This window comes from Morone saxatilis, unplaced genomic scaffold, assembly GCF_004916995.1.
Source record: "Morone saxatilis isolate NCDOM2014 unplaced genomic scaffold, NCSU_SB_2.0 Contig2, whole genome shotgun sequence".
Lineage (NCBI taxonomy): Eukaryota > Metazoa > Chordata > Actinopteri > Moronidae > Morone > Morone saxatilis.
This window is the reverse complement of record NW_023339762.1, coordinates 15,420,513-15,436,079: the sequence shown is the minus strand read 5'-3', so window position 1 is coordinate 15,436,079 and position 15,567 is coordinate 15,420,513. Positions and strand designations below refer to the sequence as shown.

General features: G+C 40.8%; 1 protein-coding gene across 1 annotated transcript; it reads left to right on the top strand.

The window, feature by feature from the left end:
* The first annotated feature begins 6 nt into the window (after positions 1 to 6).
* On the top strand, positions 7 to 15,539 carry tbc1d2b (TBC1 domain family, member 2B). The gene is made up of 13 exons (XM_035664697.1): positions 7 to 426; positions 1,231 to 1,381; positions 3,351 to 3,525; positions 5,165 to 5,316; positions 5,505 to 5,746; positions 7,929 to 8,354; positions 8,467 to 8,577; positions 8,786 to 8,982; positions 9,627 to 10,121; positions 10,206 to 10,323; positions 10,593 to 10,778; positions 12,345 to 12,466; positions 12,781 to 15,539. Exons 1-13 carry the CDS (start codon positions 82 to 84, stop codon positions 12,974 to 12,976), a joined length of 2,916 nt encoding a protein of 971 aa, XP_035520590.1. The 5' UTR covers positions 7 to 81; the 3' UTR covers positions 12,977 to 15,539.
* The last annotated feature ends 28 nt before the right edge of the window (positions 15,540 to 15,567 follow it).

Sequence of the window (15,567 nt, the reverse complement as noted above, 5' to 3'; positions counted from 1 at the left end):
CTCCAAGAGGCAGGCAGTCATGCGGATGGAAACAGGAGTGGGCATCCGCTGTGCTGCACGAAGAAGAAAGTTCGAGGAAAGATGCACGAAGAGGAGGATGGCAGCAGGGACACGAGCTCCTGCGCAGCCTCGCGGATTTTGGCCGCGAAGTCGGTGGATGTGGCCGAGCTCGAGGCCAGCAAGGAGCAGGCCTCCAAGCTGTGCGGCTACTTGAACAAACTGTCCGGCAAGGGGCCTCTGAGGGGGTACAAGCCGCGGTGGTTCGTGTATGACCCGAGGAAATGTTACTTGTATTACTTCAAGACTCCCCAAGACGCACTGCCGCTCGGGCACATCGAGATAGGCGACGCGTGCTTCAGCTACGACGTGGAGGGGGACGAGGGTCAGTTTGAGATCCGCACAGCCGGGAAAGAGTTCCTCCTGAAGGTAGGAACTCTTTTTTCTTTTTCGTTTTTTTCAGCATGTGTGCAGCGCAACGCAGATCGTGTTGTGCTGTCATTTGTCACTTCCTTTCTCGCTGTGGAAAGGCAGACACACCCATTTGTAACTTGACAGATTTGTTTTCCAGCCTTGGCTTTTTAGTCTGGTACTCAAAATGTTTCTGCCGACAGAGACAACTCTTGAGAAGAGAAAAGGAAACTCAGTTATACATGTTGTTAGACAAGGAGCTTAATCAGCACACTACTCAGCTTGATTGCTTCAAAACACTGTGCACGCCCTCTGTTTACATGTAGAGATAATTTTAGCACTGAGTTAAATGCACATATGAGCTCATCAGCCTTATCTGCCTTTTGGAGAGAGGGGTCACAGCATCTCATGTGACTGTTGTCTTTGGCTGTCATGTGACTGTGACTGAGTTGGTGCCAAGACAGGTGCCTCTGGTTTCACTCAGCCTGACATGCCTGCTAAAGTCTGCATCAGTTTCTTTTTTTTTTTTTAAGCAGATGGTGTGAATAGTTAATACCAAACAGCTTGCGCCTGGCCCGAGGCTGGAACTGAGACTGAAACCAGCGTCTGCGCTCATTCACATGACTGAGCTGAATAGTAACCTGCTATTTAAAGTGCTTTTGAATTTTTCATGTGTTTTATTTAACCCTACAGCTGGTATCATTTAGTAAAAGTGGATTTCCATTAATAATGATGTTTGAGTTGTCTTTTCACCTTTGGATCCCTGATATAGGTCTTGTGAGTCCTTATCTGTGTGAATGTGTGTGTTTGTGTTTACCCCAGGCCCCCAGCAGGCAGGTGATGCATTACTGGCTCCAGCAGTTACAGCAGAAACGTTGGGAGTACAGCAACACGCGAGGGGCCGGTCAGAGAGACAGCTGGAGCTCCCCAACCTTGGCCTGCCCTCCCACCGGCCTCGTAAGCAAAGACAATGGTAGGGCAGGTACACACACACACACACACACACACATTGTTCGTACACACACACACGTATACAGTGTGTACGAACAATGTGGACACTCATTTTCACTCATTTTCATCAAATCCAGGCACCAGCTGAAAGCAAACACCTGTATCTGATGGATTAATATTTACCCAAGTCAAGTCATTGTGTTGCCATGTTCCTTCAGGAACGGCATGTGGGCAGGGCTGGGTCCATCATGGATTCGATGATAAATCAACAAAGGGGACAAAAGAAATCAGCTCACGTCGACTTTATCTTGGGTGTGTTTTATTTTAATGCACTCAGAGAAATAAAAATCTTACTGAGTGCCCTGCTTGTTGTTTTTAAGGTTCTCACAAGCATCTACCGCTGTAACATAATGCAGCTCAGCAACATTTACAATATAAGTAAGATTTATATTTATACAGTGTAATATATTAATAACTCTATCAGTTATGCTGGTGTTCCACTAACCAGCTTTATACACCAGCAAAATGCTGTTCACATTCAAGGTGTTGACCCTCGTGGAGTCAGACAGGTTAATCACATGGTTTGACTGGCAAGAAAGTTTAAAATAAAAAAGTAAAGGTTTATAGGTATGTTTGTTGTTTCACTTGGATATGAGGCTGTTCTGAACCAGTTTCACAAAAACCAACCCTCACAGGTTTCACTCATTATTTGTAACATTATTGTTTTAGGGGCACCTAAAGTCTACACTCATATAATTTCTATTAAACGTTGAATGCAACCATTACCAGCAAATATTAGTTTCAAACATCCCTGGTCATCCTGACAAAGAAAAGGTGCAATTCCTCTAGATGTGAAGCAAATAAGAGACTTTGAGACTCCGATTGATGCAAGTAGCACAACAACTGTGTGTTTTCCTGATCTTTAGGTCTACTAAAGTGACAAAAAGTGACTTAAGTGTTTTGACAGGTGTAGCTGAGCTGAAATGAACTGTGAATGCCTCTTCCTTTTCCTGTCACCGCATACACATAACAAATGTTTTTCTTTATAACACAAATTTCTGGTGTGTGTGATGTCTATTTTAAGAAAACCCAAATAGCCATGTTATCACTCTATATCAATACCAATATACAGATACAATATTTAATAAATGGTATTACAATACTTGATTTTGTCAACATTCGTCGGCCCCCATACAAGACAAAGCATTTCAAATAGATCCTACAAAAAGTAGCTGGTTCTGAAAGTAAAGATATAGAATACAAAAGTGTTTTTCTGATTTTTTTTTTTCTCATATTCAGTTATTTCTGTGTGAGAAGTCCATGACCTTTGGTCCCTGAGCTATGATGAAATGAAGGAAATATCAGCCAGGCTTGCATTAATGTCTCCTTCACTGGAATATTCCCTCCAGCTGTAAAGAGGACATATGTTGCTCTTTTTGCATGACTAGTAAAAGATGAATGACTAATCTTTTCTTTACAGTTTAACCAAAGTGCTACTGTAGACTGTCATGTAGTAGCTACTGACTATAAAGGTTTAGACACAAACCATGTTGACTTCTCATCAACTAATTTGCTGCGTTAATTAAAGCTGGAGCGGGTTTAGTGCAACAACAACTATGTGTTGATGGCGGCAGGTTTCCTCTCTGGGTGTGACAGCATAAATGCGGAGCAGCTCGGCTCTATTATAAAAAGTTCCCACACTGTTAAATTCACACAAAGAGGAACATTTATATTTAGCCCGCTAGGCTCTGAAATGCTACATTCTGTATTTTCTGATGGTTAGGGAGCCACAGACATCCACCCTGCTGTAAATAGCATTCTGGGCAACTCAAAATATTGCCCCACTTTACTCTGGAATCCATTCAGGGTCAGTACAGTCATTTCCTCAGAAGACAATAGTTATCGCTGGTGTCCTGTGAAACAAGTGGCATTATGAGTCAATGCAATAATATTATTATGTTGTTCTAATAGGCTCTTTGTTTTATTCTCAGATGCGTTTGTCTTTGAGAAGCTGAGCGAAAGCATGGAGAAGGTCCGTAGCGACTTTGCCATGGACACAGAAACAGATGGCGGGGGAATGGTGGGGATCCAGTCAGCCAGGGGGCCTTCTGCTGCATCCACAAACCCCCTCAACTTCTCCCTCAGAAACTTTGGTACAGAAATCAGGTAAGCCCGAACGAAACCTTTCCGCACCCTCGTCGGATGATACCCACAGTTTTTTAAAACGAGAGCGTATTTTCAAGTCTTTGTTTGGAGGCCCTGCTAAACAGGCACAACTAGTTTGTCTTCTATATGCCTCAATAGAGCTGTACTGAGGAAAGAGAATACCTCCTCAGGTTCTTCCTGATGTTGTCTGCCGTGGAGGAAATGGTTATATCCATAGTTTGCTAGTGGCTGCTAGTATGCAGTCATCAACAGTTCCCCTTCTGGGCCATACAACACATCCATTCAAATGATGCAACACTGAAATGCTAAAAATGCAGCATTGGTTTGGACTTTGCTTTGTGTCTGTGATAGAAAGAGAATTCACTTATAAAGGTGCACAGGAATCTTGGAGCATTTTGAGCTTCATTGCTGCCTACTTCTTATAGCATGTCTCCATACCACTGTACTCTGACTTTTTTATGATGATTTAGCATCTCGTATTTTAGAATGCGAAGGGTGTTTCTAAGGGATATAAAACTCACAGCAACTAGTTGTTTGTTTGTATTTTTGTCTCCAAACTAATTGGTAAATGATTCATACTAACTGAAATAGGGGCCAGTTAGGGACGGTTTTACGATCAATACAGTTCACAATACTGGGTCCACAATATGATTTTCTTACTATTCTTTTAACAAAATTAGATTGAAAACAATTCATGACTGAAAAGGCTTTTCAGACAAATCTACAAAATATATTTTCTTTATGAAATTATCAAATCTTAAGTAGGGTATAAAGTGTGCAAAACGGTGCATATTTTGGAATGAAACCTTGATACCACAATCAGTATCACGATTCATTTTTCATCTCACCAATTTGAATCTTACTGATTTGTATTGCGATATATCTTTACATTCCTTGGGCCAGTAGAACATCTTATCTGTAACTAACTGTTGCGTGTCTAAATATGTAAGTACCTGCAGTTATAACTTATGATCAGAGCAGGAGCAGCTGAAGCTCAAGAATGTTATCAGCAGAAATATGATGTTTAAACATGCTTGGGTCACGAGTCCGAACAGTTCTGTTATGGGGCTGCTGTAGACGGATGCATTAAATAAAATGAAAGAGTTTCTGTTCTGTCAGGTGGCTGTGAGCTTAACAACTGAAGTACGTGACTGAAACACGTCCAGCGTAGACAAGGTGTGAGCAAGGCACGATCTTCATTCTGCTGCACAAAAATAGTCGCGTCTGAAGTGATCTCACATTCAGGAGTGTGAAAAACAATGAGTCTGTGTCAGCTCTTGTTTAGACACGACCCTGTCGATGTTACATTGAAGGATGCCTTGTTAATTAGGGTTAGGGTTAGTCAGGCTCCCCCGTTTAGTTTAATATAGACATATCATATCTACTTAGGTTGTAGAGCTTTATATAGCTTTTTATATATACAGCTGCAGTTCTGTTTCCAGGGCCTGCTGGGGAAAGTATAAAGACCTCAATAAAGGTTTGTTCTAATGCTATTATTTAGAAAGTAGCAGAGCATCGGTGTCCTTGATTCCTGTGGTTTTGAAAAGCTTTTACATAGCGGCCACTTAATATCCAGAAAACACTGAGTCTCCACAGTCTCGGTCTTACTAACCCTCTTGTCTGTTGTCTGTTCTGTCAGGAACTCCATGTCTTATCTGCGGCCGGGGAGAGGAGGCGAAAACAGACGCAGTGTGTTTTACACTGGCAACAGCAGTGCAGAGGAGTGGGAACTGGTCGATGCTCCACCCAAGGACTTCCCTGAACAGAAACATCATCCAGACACACACAGACGTAGGTCCACTCCCTGTTGCCTTATTTTTCATTTGCTCAATACTATGCTGAAATGGACAATCAGTGCATTTTTCTGCCTGAAACACTTTAATTACTTATTTGTTATTATCTACAAGTACAATTTAAAACTATAGGTGGGGATAACAAGCCAATAAAAAGGAAAATAATGCAGTTCTCTTCTCTCACAGATTCCTTCGGATCAGCTTTTACTTTTGACTTTGTGCGCAACTCATCGCGCCCCAAGAGGCCTTTGCTCCGAGACATGAGGTTTGGGCGCAACGCTGACACACGCAGTGCCGAGAACTCGCCAGTGGAGTGTAATGGAAGCAAATCTTTGGAGATGCAGCTTCGCCTCCAGAGCCAACAAGAAGAACTTAATCGCATGCAGCAGGAACAGACCAAACTCAGAGAAGAGCTCGCCAGTCAGAAGGTACAGTTATCCCACTCATTATTTCACCCAATGAAATGTCTTTTTTTTTTTTTTAAAGAATGTAATACAAGTATATGGATTTTATTTTTTTTATAAGGATGTGTAGCATTTTTAGTTCTGTTGGTCTACCACTTTTGTCCTGAATTATGTCAACCACTATCAGATGGCTTGCTATAAAAGTTGGGCCACACATTCAGGTCCAGACACTTTTCACAATTAACCATAAAACAGCTGGAGTGACTTCTTAAGGTGTGAGTTATCCACAGTAGGGGAAATACCAAGCTGACCGGAGTGATTTTGCTCTGACTGTAGTTAATTCATCAGTCTGAGGTTGTGGTGACTGATTGAACAGTTTAATCCTGATGCTCTCACTAATACCGGAAGACAGCAAATGATTAGTCATGCTTGAGCAAGAAACAAGGAAACAGCAGTTCTGTTAACAACACTCACAGCTGCGTCGTTCCTTTCCATTACTCTCTGTTCTTGTTTTAATGTTTTTGAGACCAGCCTATCAGTCACAATGGTTTGCAATGTAAGCCAGATGATTATGATGTATGTGTGTATGGTTCCCCTGTGAAGTGGTTGACTGCCAGCTCAAAACTGTAACAGGAATGAACTGAGTCAGCTGGCTGTCTCTGCGTAAATGATGTTGGAAACACTCGGTCACTCCTGGCACTGTGCAGGTTCAAGTGGACCGGAGCTGACACTGTATTGTTAATGCTATTGATTTATGTCCTCCAGGTAATATTGGGCCTAGACTGAATTTGTTAGTCACATTATGCCTGTATTAAAGGGTAAGTTCATCCAAAATTGCAAAGAAAGATTTGTTTCCCACATGCTGTCACTTGGTTATGGTGCTCAGTGTTTAAATATTACATTTGCAAAATGACAATGTCTGGGTTATTCATTTTAATCCTCAGACCTCTCTGTGGACAGTTTTCAGAATTTTCTACCCTTGTTAGAAAATAGTTGCTGATGAAAACTGTGTTTTGTTGTCTGCATCCGTGTGACCATGTGCATGTGGGTGTATTTGTGTCACACACACACATCAGTGTAAATGTGTGAGCCAAGTATTTGCACATTGGCCACATTTTCTCAGTGCAGCAGCCTAATGATGTACATAGCTATGGTAAACTTTTGTTATTGAATTTCATGCTCTGTAATTACATGTAATTGGTTATCTGGGCATAGTGGTGGCTCAGTTACATGTTACTGCTTAGGTCAGCATGAATGTGACCTCTGTCAAACAGTGTGAACTAGCAGGGTATCTCCTGGGAAATAATTTAGCCGAGGTGGTAAGCCACCCGGATCCTTGCGCATCCTGATGTGTACAATTTAGTAAGTACATAAAAGCCTGAACAAAACGCCCGCTAAATATAATGGCTATTCTAAATGTGATCATTTAAAGTTTTTAAACTATTTATGATGTTTGGCGGTCTCCGTTTTAGCTGAAGTGAACCACTTTATTGTTATTTCCTCAGGGAAGTCGTTTTGTAGTTTGATTTGAAGAACAACAACAGGCTTTTTTCTTTGTAACATTGTAAAACACAACAGTGTATTATTAGTTATAGAAAATAAAATCTTACTATATGACTTTTCTTCTTAATACAGAAGTTAATAACTTAAACTAACATCTTTTTATTTACTTTACTCTGGGCTTGTAATTGCATCGGAATCCAGCAATGTTAAGTGTAAAAAAATTATGTAATATTCTTAAAATTCAGTTAATAGAAAATACGGTCAGTTGTTATACAAGTAAAAGCAAACAATATGCAGCTGTCCTTCAAGAGTGCAGCTTTTTTGTTGACTAGACAAACATTTATCAGCCCAGTCTTACGCCAAATAGATCCACCGATCCACTAGAGATGTGCAAAGTACACACACGTATTAAAGTGCAGTGGCAGCCATAGTAACTTACCAAGTAGGTTCTTTTGCTAAACATAACCAAACTGATACCTCGGAAAACTTTATTTTGAATCTGTAACTGGATGTTACATATGTGTGTATTACACACTGATACCAAGTTGCATTTATACCTTTGTGAATTTACCCCACAAGGTCAAAACATTTTACATTGAATTCAACACATCAGTGTTTTCTGTGAACAGGTGACTACATCTTAAAGAATGATCCTGACCCTGCAAGACTGTGTTGACCAAAAATCCCTCTTTATCTAAACCAGGAGCTTGTGAGACTTCTGCAGCAAACTCTGAGGACCTCCCAGTGTGACAGGCAGCCAGTGCGGCCGCCAGCCCCAGCTCCGGATTCATCTGCGGCTCCAGACCAGACTCAAGGTCCAGTAGTAACACAGGAAGAGAACACCCAGATGGAGGCCTTGCTTCAGGAAAAAGACGGACAGATCCAGTCCCTGTGTGGCCACATGGAGCGTCTTGCCTTGGAGAAGGAGAGTCTGCAACAAGAGCTGAAGGGCCTGAAAATAAAGGTGGGGGAGATAAACGACCAGCTAGGGATGCTAATGGAGACCATCCAGGCCAAGGATGAAGTCATCATAAAGCTGTCACAGGAGAGCTCAGAGCAGAGCGGCAATCACAGTGACGCCGGTTCACCACTTCCCAACAAAGATCAGCAGGAGCTAGACATCCTCAAGGTACAGAGGGAAACACTTGGATATACAGTTGAGCTGATGAATATGAGCACTGGAAGAGCTTATTCTGGTTGAATTTGTAATTAAATAAGCATGTTTCTCCTTCTCATTTCAGGACAGTCTTCAAGGCTACAAATCCCAGAACAAGTTCCTGAACAAAGAGATCCTGGAGCTGACAGTGTTACGTAGAAATTCAGAGAGTAGAGAAAAAGCTTTAGAAGCAAAGGTACTCGCTTGTGTTTCTCGGTTAATGTTGCATTACTCTGTTAATAGAAACAGGAAGTCTGAGTAGCTTTTAGGGGAAGTCCAGCTTTGACCTCAACTGGTGCCCCCATAAACCTAAAAAAATTCCAAGTAGAAACAATGAATAACAAACGTTGATCTTGGTCTGAACAAAGATAAATGCTAATGTGTTTCTGTTATCTTTGCTGCAGTATACGGCCCTGGAGGCCAAGATGTGTCAGGTGGAGAGTAAGTACCTGGTGCTGCTTCAAGAAGTGAAAACCCCGGTGTGTTCGTCTTCAGAGCAGAGCCAAACCCGTGAGGTCATTTCCAGATTATTAGAGGATGCACTGCAGGCAGAAAGCCCCGACCAACAAGAGCACCCCATCTTTAAACCAAATACTGTCAGGTATGGACTACGCCAAAAAGCCTTTATAAATAAAGGTTTTTTTCATATTGAAAACTGTGTTGAATTTCTCTACAATGTTTTCATTTAAACTAATTTATTTAAATATCGTTAAGTTGTTACTTTGAGTAATTATACAGTATTCTAACATTCAAGCATGTTTTGCAAAGATAAATGGCTCAACGTAAATGATATCACACTATGACACTATTTCAAGCACAGCTACACTGTAGTTAAATAGAAAAAGTCCACAAACAGGTCACTCCCTTGGTATCAAAGGCCTGCAGCAGCCCTAGTGTTCCCTCAATAATAATAATAGACCCAAAAGCAATGCAGTAACCAGACTTGTTTTACTTTTACTACTTAATTAACAGCTGTAGTCAATTTATCTTGACTGGAAAAACTAGCCCTGCTAATCGGTATTTCAGTCTCTATTGCTCTACCTTCTGTGCGAGCTCAGACATGTCCTCTGGAGCTCGTCAAAATGTATTTTTAGAAATCAGGCAATTCCTAAGTGACGTAACACTGAAGTCAGGTTAAGCTAATGTGGGTAGCCCTAAAAGTGTTAATAATGTTTGGAATGAATTGAACATCCCTGACTGATGATAGTTTTCCTACATTTTCTCTCTGCCTTGATTTAATGTTAGTGAGTACGACGTGTTCGGCTTCAAGACTGTCCCCGAGGAGGAGGAAGAGGAGGAGAAGCTGGTTGCGAAGGTGAGAGCTCTGGAGCTGAAGTCCCTATCCATGACGGATCAGGAGGTGTCCGTCGGGGTGAAGTGGGAGAACTATCTGGCCAGCACTATGAACAGAGACCTGGTGCGCTCCCCTGAGCTCAAAGCCCTGATGCGCTGCGGTGTGCCCCACGAGCACCGATCCAAGGTCTGGCGCTGGTGTGTCTCCTTCCATGTCAAGAAGTTTCGGGACCACTTGGCCCCCGACTATTATGAGACCTTATTAAACGTCGCCCGGGACAAGCCTAACCCAGCCTCGAAGCAGATCGAGTTGGACTTGCTGCGTACTTTGCCCAACAACAAGCACTATGCCTCCCCAAGTGCAGGCGGCATCCAGAAACTCAGGAACATCCTGATGGCCTTCTCCTGGAGGAATCCGGATATCGGCTACTGCCAGGGACTGAACAGGTACAGGACTTGTTCTACTGCTCTTTTCCCTCTCATCGTTTCTGCCTGGTAACCATTCATTTTTATTTCATGTAATTTCCTCAGGCTGGCAGCTATTGCCCTACTCTATTTGGACCAAGAGGACGCCTTCTGGAGCCTCATAGCCATTGTGGAGGTCTTCATGCCAAGAGACTATTACACCAAGACTCTGCTTGGCTCACAGGTAAACAAGCTCAAATGTTATATTCCAGCACTTGGAGACGCTGGGACAAGTTACTGCCTCCCCTGCAATTTTCTGTGGGGTCATTGATGTCATATCCATGTGACTGAGGCTGCTGCTCATGACTGATCATAGAAAGAATGCAGCATAGTAGTCAGCACTGGTTGCTTTCTTTCTCTCCTCTGCTGGATTGGATCCTATGTTTTCTCCTGCTGTAAAAAAAAAATTAATAACAAATAATATAGTATTAATATTTGGTTGTGTCTGTGCAGGTTGACCAGCGTGTGTTCAAGGACCTGATGTGTGAGAAGCTACCCCGGCTTCATGCCCACTTTGAGCAGTACAAGGTAGACTTCTCCCTCATCACCTTTAACTGGTTCCTGGTGGTGTTTGTGGACAGTGTGGTGAGCGACATCCTCTTCAAGATCTGGGATGCCTTCCTGTTTGAAGGCCCGAAGGTAAGAGTCAGAGGAGAAAGTAAAACTGTGATCCCTCTAATGTCACGTAGACTGATTCTGTCTGGACATGCTCACAGAGTTTAAAAAACAAAAAGAGAGAGATAAGGAGACCTTTGAAAATGTCGATATAGCCATTCTGTTGGCTCTACTGATGGTATGTGTGATTAGTTGTCTGTGTAGTTAGAATTTATCCAGGCCTCTGTTAGACTGACATGGTTGAGTTTATGGCTATGCAAAGTTAAAGCTCCACTTCTTATTATGTAATTAACAGTGGATCAAATACCTATGTGTATGGAAATGGCCACTTATAGTGAAATTGAAAGTTGTTGTTTTTTTTGCCTGTTTTAGCTTGCTTTTTGCTCTCATAAACCTCACTTCCAACAGCAGAGGGCAGCTGTTTTCAGCAAATAAGCTTTGATAAACTCACCATATGCTGTTGAAGAAAGACCAAAACACAACCAAAAAGAGTGTTAGTATTAGAGTTTACCAGGTGGAAACTAATGTGGACGATGTGTAAATAGCAATAAGATATTGGCTTCAGTACTTTTTAGTTTTTAGTTTGTTGCGGAGTGCTGTCCCAAAGTTGCCAAAGAAGCCAATTAATGCAGCATAAAACCTGCAGTAAGTAATTATTGGCTAATTGGGGCTGTGGAAACAAGCTGTGAACACAACACTGACATGCTGTGTTACCACATCTTTAAAACTGTCATGGCAAGCTTGTAAGCAAAGTTTGTTGTTCAGATATCCAGCAGATATAAGTGACAGTAGCATGCATGTGGAGTCATGTTTGTGTCCAATATTCACTCTGCTTTCCACTATCTCCTGAGGGAAAAACATCTGTCTACTTAGCTTCTAAATGCTCTTCATTAGCTACTCTATAACTTTGTCCGTCTGCCGTTTTGTTGCTGGGCAGATGGCACACAGTTAGTTTTTTTATAGTCATGGAAAAATGGAAGTCTGCTGTGGCTGAAAGCAACAGCATCAGAGCTGTGACAGTAAACCAAAACAGTGATGTTGTGGCCCGGAAAACCAACACGAGTTTAAAACATGCTGTGAAGCTTGTTGAGCTGAGGGGAAGTGTAAACTTAGGTGATAACTTTCTGTGGCTTCATCACTAAGATCAACCACTTTCACATACAACAAGGCTGCATTTAGACTGCAGGTGGCCCAAAATCCAGTTTTCTTTGCTTTGATATGTGATTGCAAATCACATTTGAATCTGGTGTTTTTCATTCTAATCTGCGCCACTTTAACTATACAGAATCAGCAGCCCTTGCACCACAAAAACCCATCATTAAAAATCTGGCCCCCCCTTTTTTCCCTCACCTACACTCTCGTTATCATCCGCTCAAAGATTCGCTGGCTTCCACTGCACATCAACTGATAAATACTGATAAAGGCTTACATTCACGCACATTCCTCTAAAAGTAATAAATACTGCCTTCAGCCTTCTAAAGTGGCTTTGTGTGTCAGAGGGATGTTGTGTTATAGTAAACGGTCACACAGGGAAACTCATGAGGCAGATTTGACGGCTTTGATCATTTTTTTTTCTTTGTTTCTCCACAGATCATATTTCGCTTCGCCCTCGCTCTCTTCAAGTACAAAGAGGAAGAGTTTTTGAAGCTGCAGGATTCCACAGCCATCTTCAAATATCTTCGATACTTCACACAAACGATCCTGGATTCAAGGTACGGCAACTGCAGTTTGTTTTGGTATTTGCAATCATGTGTATAAGAATGAGATTTCTGAAGATGGTGTGTCTGCAGGATCATTCAGTCATAATAGTCTGAATGTTTGTACAAAGGAATACACAAAAGATCTTTTTCACGGTTGTTTATTGCCATTTCCACATACAGGAATAAATACACAGGAATAAAATGTCATTTCTCGTAGCCCTCAACTTAAAACAAATATACAAAACAGGGCCAACAGGATGTCATATTCACAGCATGCAGAACAATAGAAAAACATTTGCCCTTTTTTTTGCTTTTCTTTTTCCCAGGAAGCTGATGAACATCGCCTTTATGGACATGAACCCGTTCCCCATGCGGCAAATTCAGAACCGCCGCTCCTTCCACCTGGAGAAAGTCCGCCTTGAGCTGACCGAGCTGGAGGCGATCAGGCAGACCTTTCTCAGGGAGAGAGAGACTAGTCAGGACGGACGGAGCTTCGTCAGCGATGATGAGGAGGATAACTGACCTTAAGCTTGTCACATTTCCCAGCTGAAGTATGAAGAGATCACACCTTCACCACACCAGTGATGTGCTGCAGTTGAAAAGGGATTTTTATTTCCTAAAGAATTGGTCTCTGAATCAGGGCTGGAACAATCAACTTTCTATAAATGTTGAGTGAAATCTGATCAAAAGACCAAAACTTTACAGGCCAAATGGGCTTTCTATCAGTATTCCTGCCATTTTTGTTTTTGTTTTTTGTAAAAGCCTTATTTGTTGTATGCTTGTGTGTATATGTGACAGCCAGAACAGTGTGCTTTGTCCATGGCTCTTCAACCTTCAATGCCAAGCTACACTCTTTCAGTCCGAATCAGTATTTTTAAAAACATGGCTGTGATCTTTTAAAAGTCTTCGACTTTATGCCTGTTGAAGGAATGATTGTATTTTTTTCTTAACTCTTGTTTTCATTTATTTAGCTTTCTCTGCCCCCAGTTCCTTTCATACAAGTCTTAAAAATGTTTAACTAAATATTTTTTTTAATATATTTTCCACATTGCCACTCAACAACACATCTTTTGTGTTTGATCCCTGTGTCTGTTGATGCACTTGAATCGTCTATGCTGAAATTCAGATTCTGCTGAAAGTCTTAGAGCCTTCTGATCCCTAAGTTGAACATATCATTCCAGTCTCTGAGGAGTGTTTGTGCCTCAAAAGAATTCAAACAAAGGTCTACCATCAAACCTCAGCAAAAACAAAATCGTCTCCCCATGTATTATCATTTGCATAAACAGCATGTGGAACATTTTGGGGAGGACTTTGCTTGTATTTGTTTTTTTTGTTTTTTTTTGTTTTTACAAATCTGAGATAAAATAATTGGAGACAGTAATTGAGCCATCGTGTTAACGCTGTCAGCCAGTGCTGTAATGTTGGTCATTCCAGTTTATCTGTCCATATTTGGCAGAGTTTCTTAATATTGTCATGTTATTTTTACACTAAAATACCACTTAATTACTTAAAGTTTCCCAAAGACATTACATTTGTAATTGACCAAAAAACAACAACTATTGTTTACACATTTATTATGGACAATATTTAAAATTGGCACTGACCAAATCAGTCGATCCCCTACAAATTACCTCATTATCTGACTATTTTATTGCAACTCTTTTGTGTATTACGATATATTATTTGCCCTAAAAAATACCCCTGCCTGTGAGTATTGTGCTAAAGTGTAATGTTCTGTTTTCTTTTCGTAATGTTCTTGATTTTTCAAAAAATAAGTTGGGATTTTTATGTGTTTAAAGGATTCAATTTCCCCTGACTAAAATCTATTTTGCAAGATTTACAGGACATGTAATGCTGGGATTACTTCTCTGAGCCCTGTTGGAAAATGCTGATGTATTTACATGAATTGTCCTCAGTGTGGCAGTATAACATTTGTCTACCAAGCGTTTACACCAGTTCACAGGTACCCTCCACATGGTATGGTTTTATAGTTTAGTATACTGTCGTTCAGCTTCGGATGAAGTGGCTGTGAAGTCAGTCTGTCAGCATGATTGTTGTGTGAAAATGGAAATATGATTTGTTATGTATGAAGGAAGTATTTCAGGAGATTGCTAAACATGTGTAGCAATATCTTTCTGTCTTCCACATTCAGGTACTTACAGATGATAGCTGTTTACTTTTCAACATTGTGACCATATTCTCTATTACACATGTTTTACGGTATCTACTGTGTAACAGACCAGTATGAAAAAGTTAATGTTCCACACATCAAAACCTGCTTAGAAAGAAACCATGTTTAGATTTGAGTAAATCTGATGTCTAAATGGGAATCCACAAGAGAGGAACAAGTTTTTTTTCTTCCACTTAGCCTCTTTTCTTGTGTGCTGATATATTGTTTACAACTATGTTGTTTGTTACAACTTTTAATTTCCTTTACTCTAATTGTACTTTGAGCTGTTTACAGAATCGACTACCTTTTCTCTGTTACAGTATTGTCCACCATAGCATCACGCCTAAGTTTTTGTTTGTGGGACCACCTGAACTTGTGAAAAATTGGCAGGATTATGGTTGTTTTGATGATGGAAATGTGAATGGAAGAAATGACCCGTGGAAGTAGAAATTTAATTAGTTTTTCATCATGAGAGCAGGTCTCTCTACTGATAAAAAAAAATATGATCAGTTTAAGATTTTTTGGTCCACTCATTTTGTCAAAGGGCTCATATAGTAGGTTTTTAGTTTATACTCATATTTTAGTAAACAACTTCTGTTCTAAGGCTACTCTGTCGTCAGTTTATTTTGTACATTGAATAAGCTACATTTAATCTTGTCACCTTTTTTTTTTTCCCTTTCTCCCTTTCTTGCTTCTCCCACCAATGTATTGCACAAGTGTAGCAACAAGATGGCTTCAGAATATTATAGGGCACTTCACTTTTTGTATGCAAATCTCTATGATATCTTGTTCATTGTTAATTGGTATCATTTAATGATAAAACGTGTAAAGCTTTTATGTTACAGCATTAAGTATATGCCACTGTGATGTTTTTGTAATACCAATTCAAATTCAAATAAATAATGGCTGACTCAACGTGCTCTGTTTTGTAGGAGTTCATAAG

Excerpts from the sequence above, each read along its gene's own strand:
- tbc1d2b (XM_035664697.1), top strand. The coding sequence starts at position 82 with ATGCACGAAGAGGAGGATGGCAGCAGGGACACGAGCTCCTGCGCAGCC. Across the intron at positions 3,526-5,164 it reads AACTTTGGTACAGAAATCAG|GAACTCCATGTCTTATCTGC; the intron begins GTAAGCCCGAAC and ends CTGTTCTGTCAG. Across the intron at positions 8,355-8,466 it reads AGGAGCTAGACATCCTCAAG|GACAGTCTTCAAGGCTACAA; the intron begins GTACAGAGGGAA and ends TTCTCATTTCAG.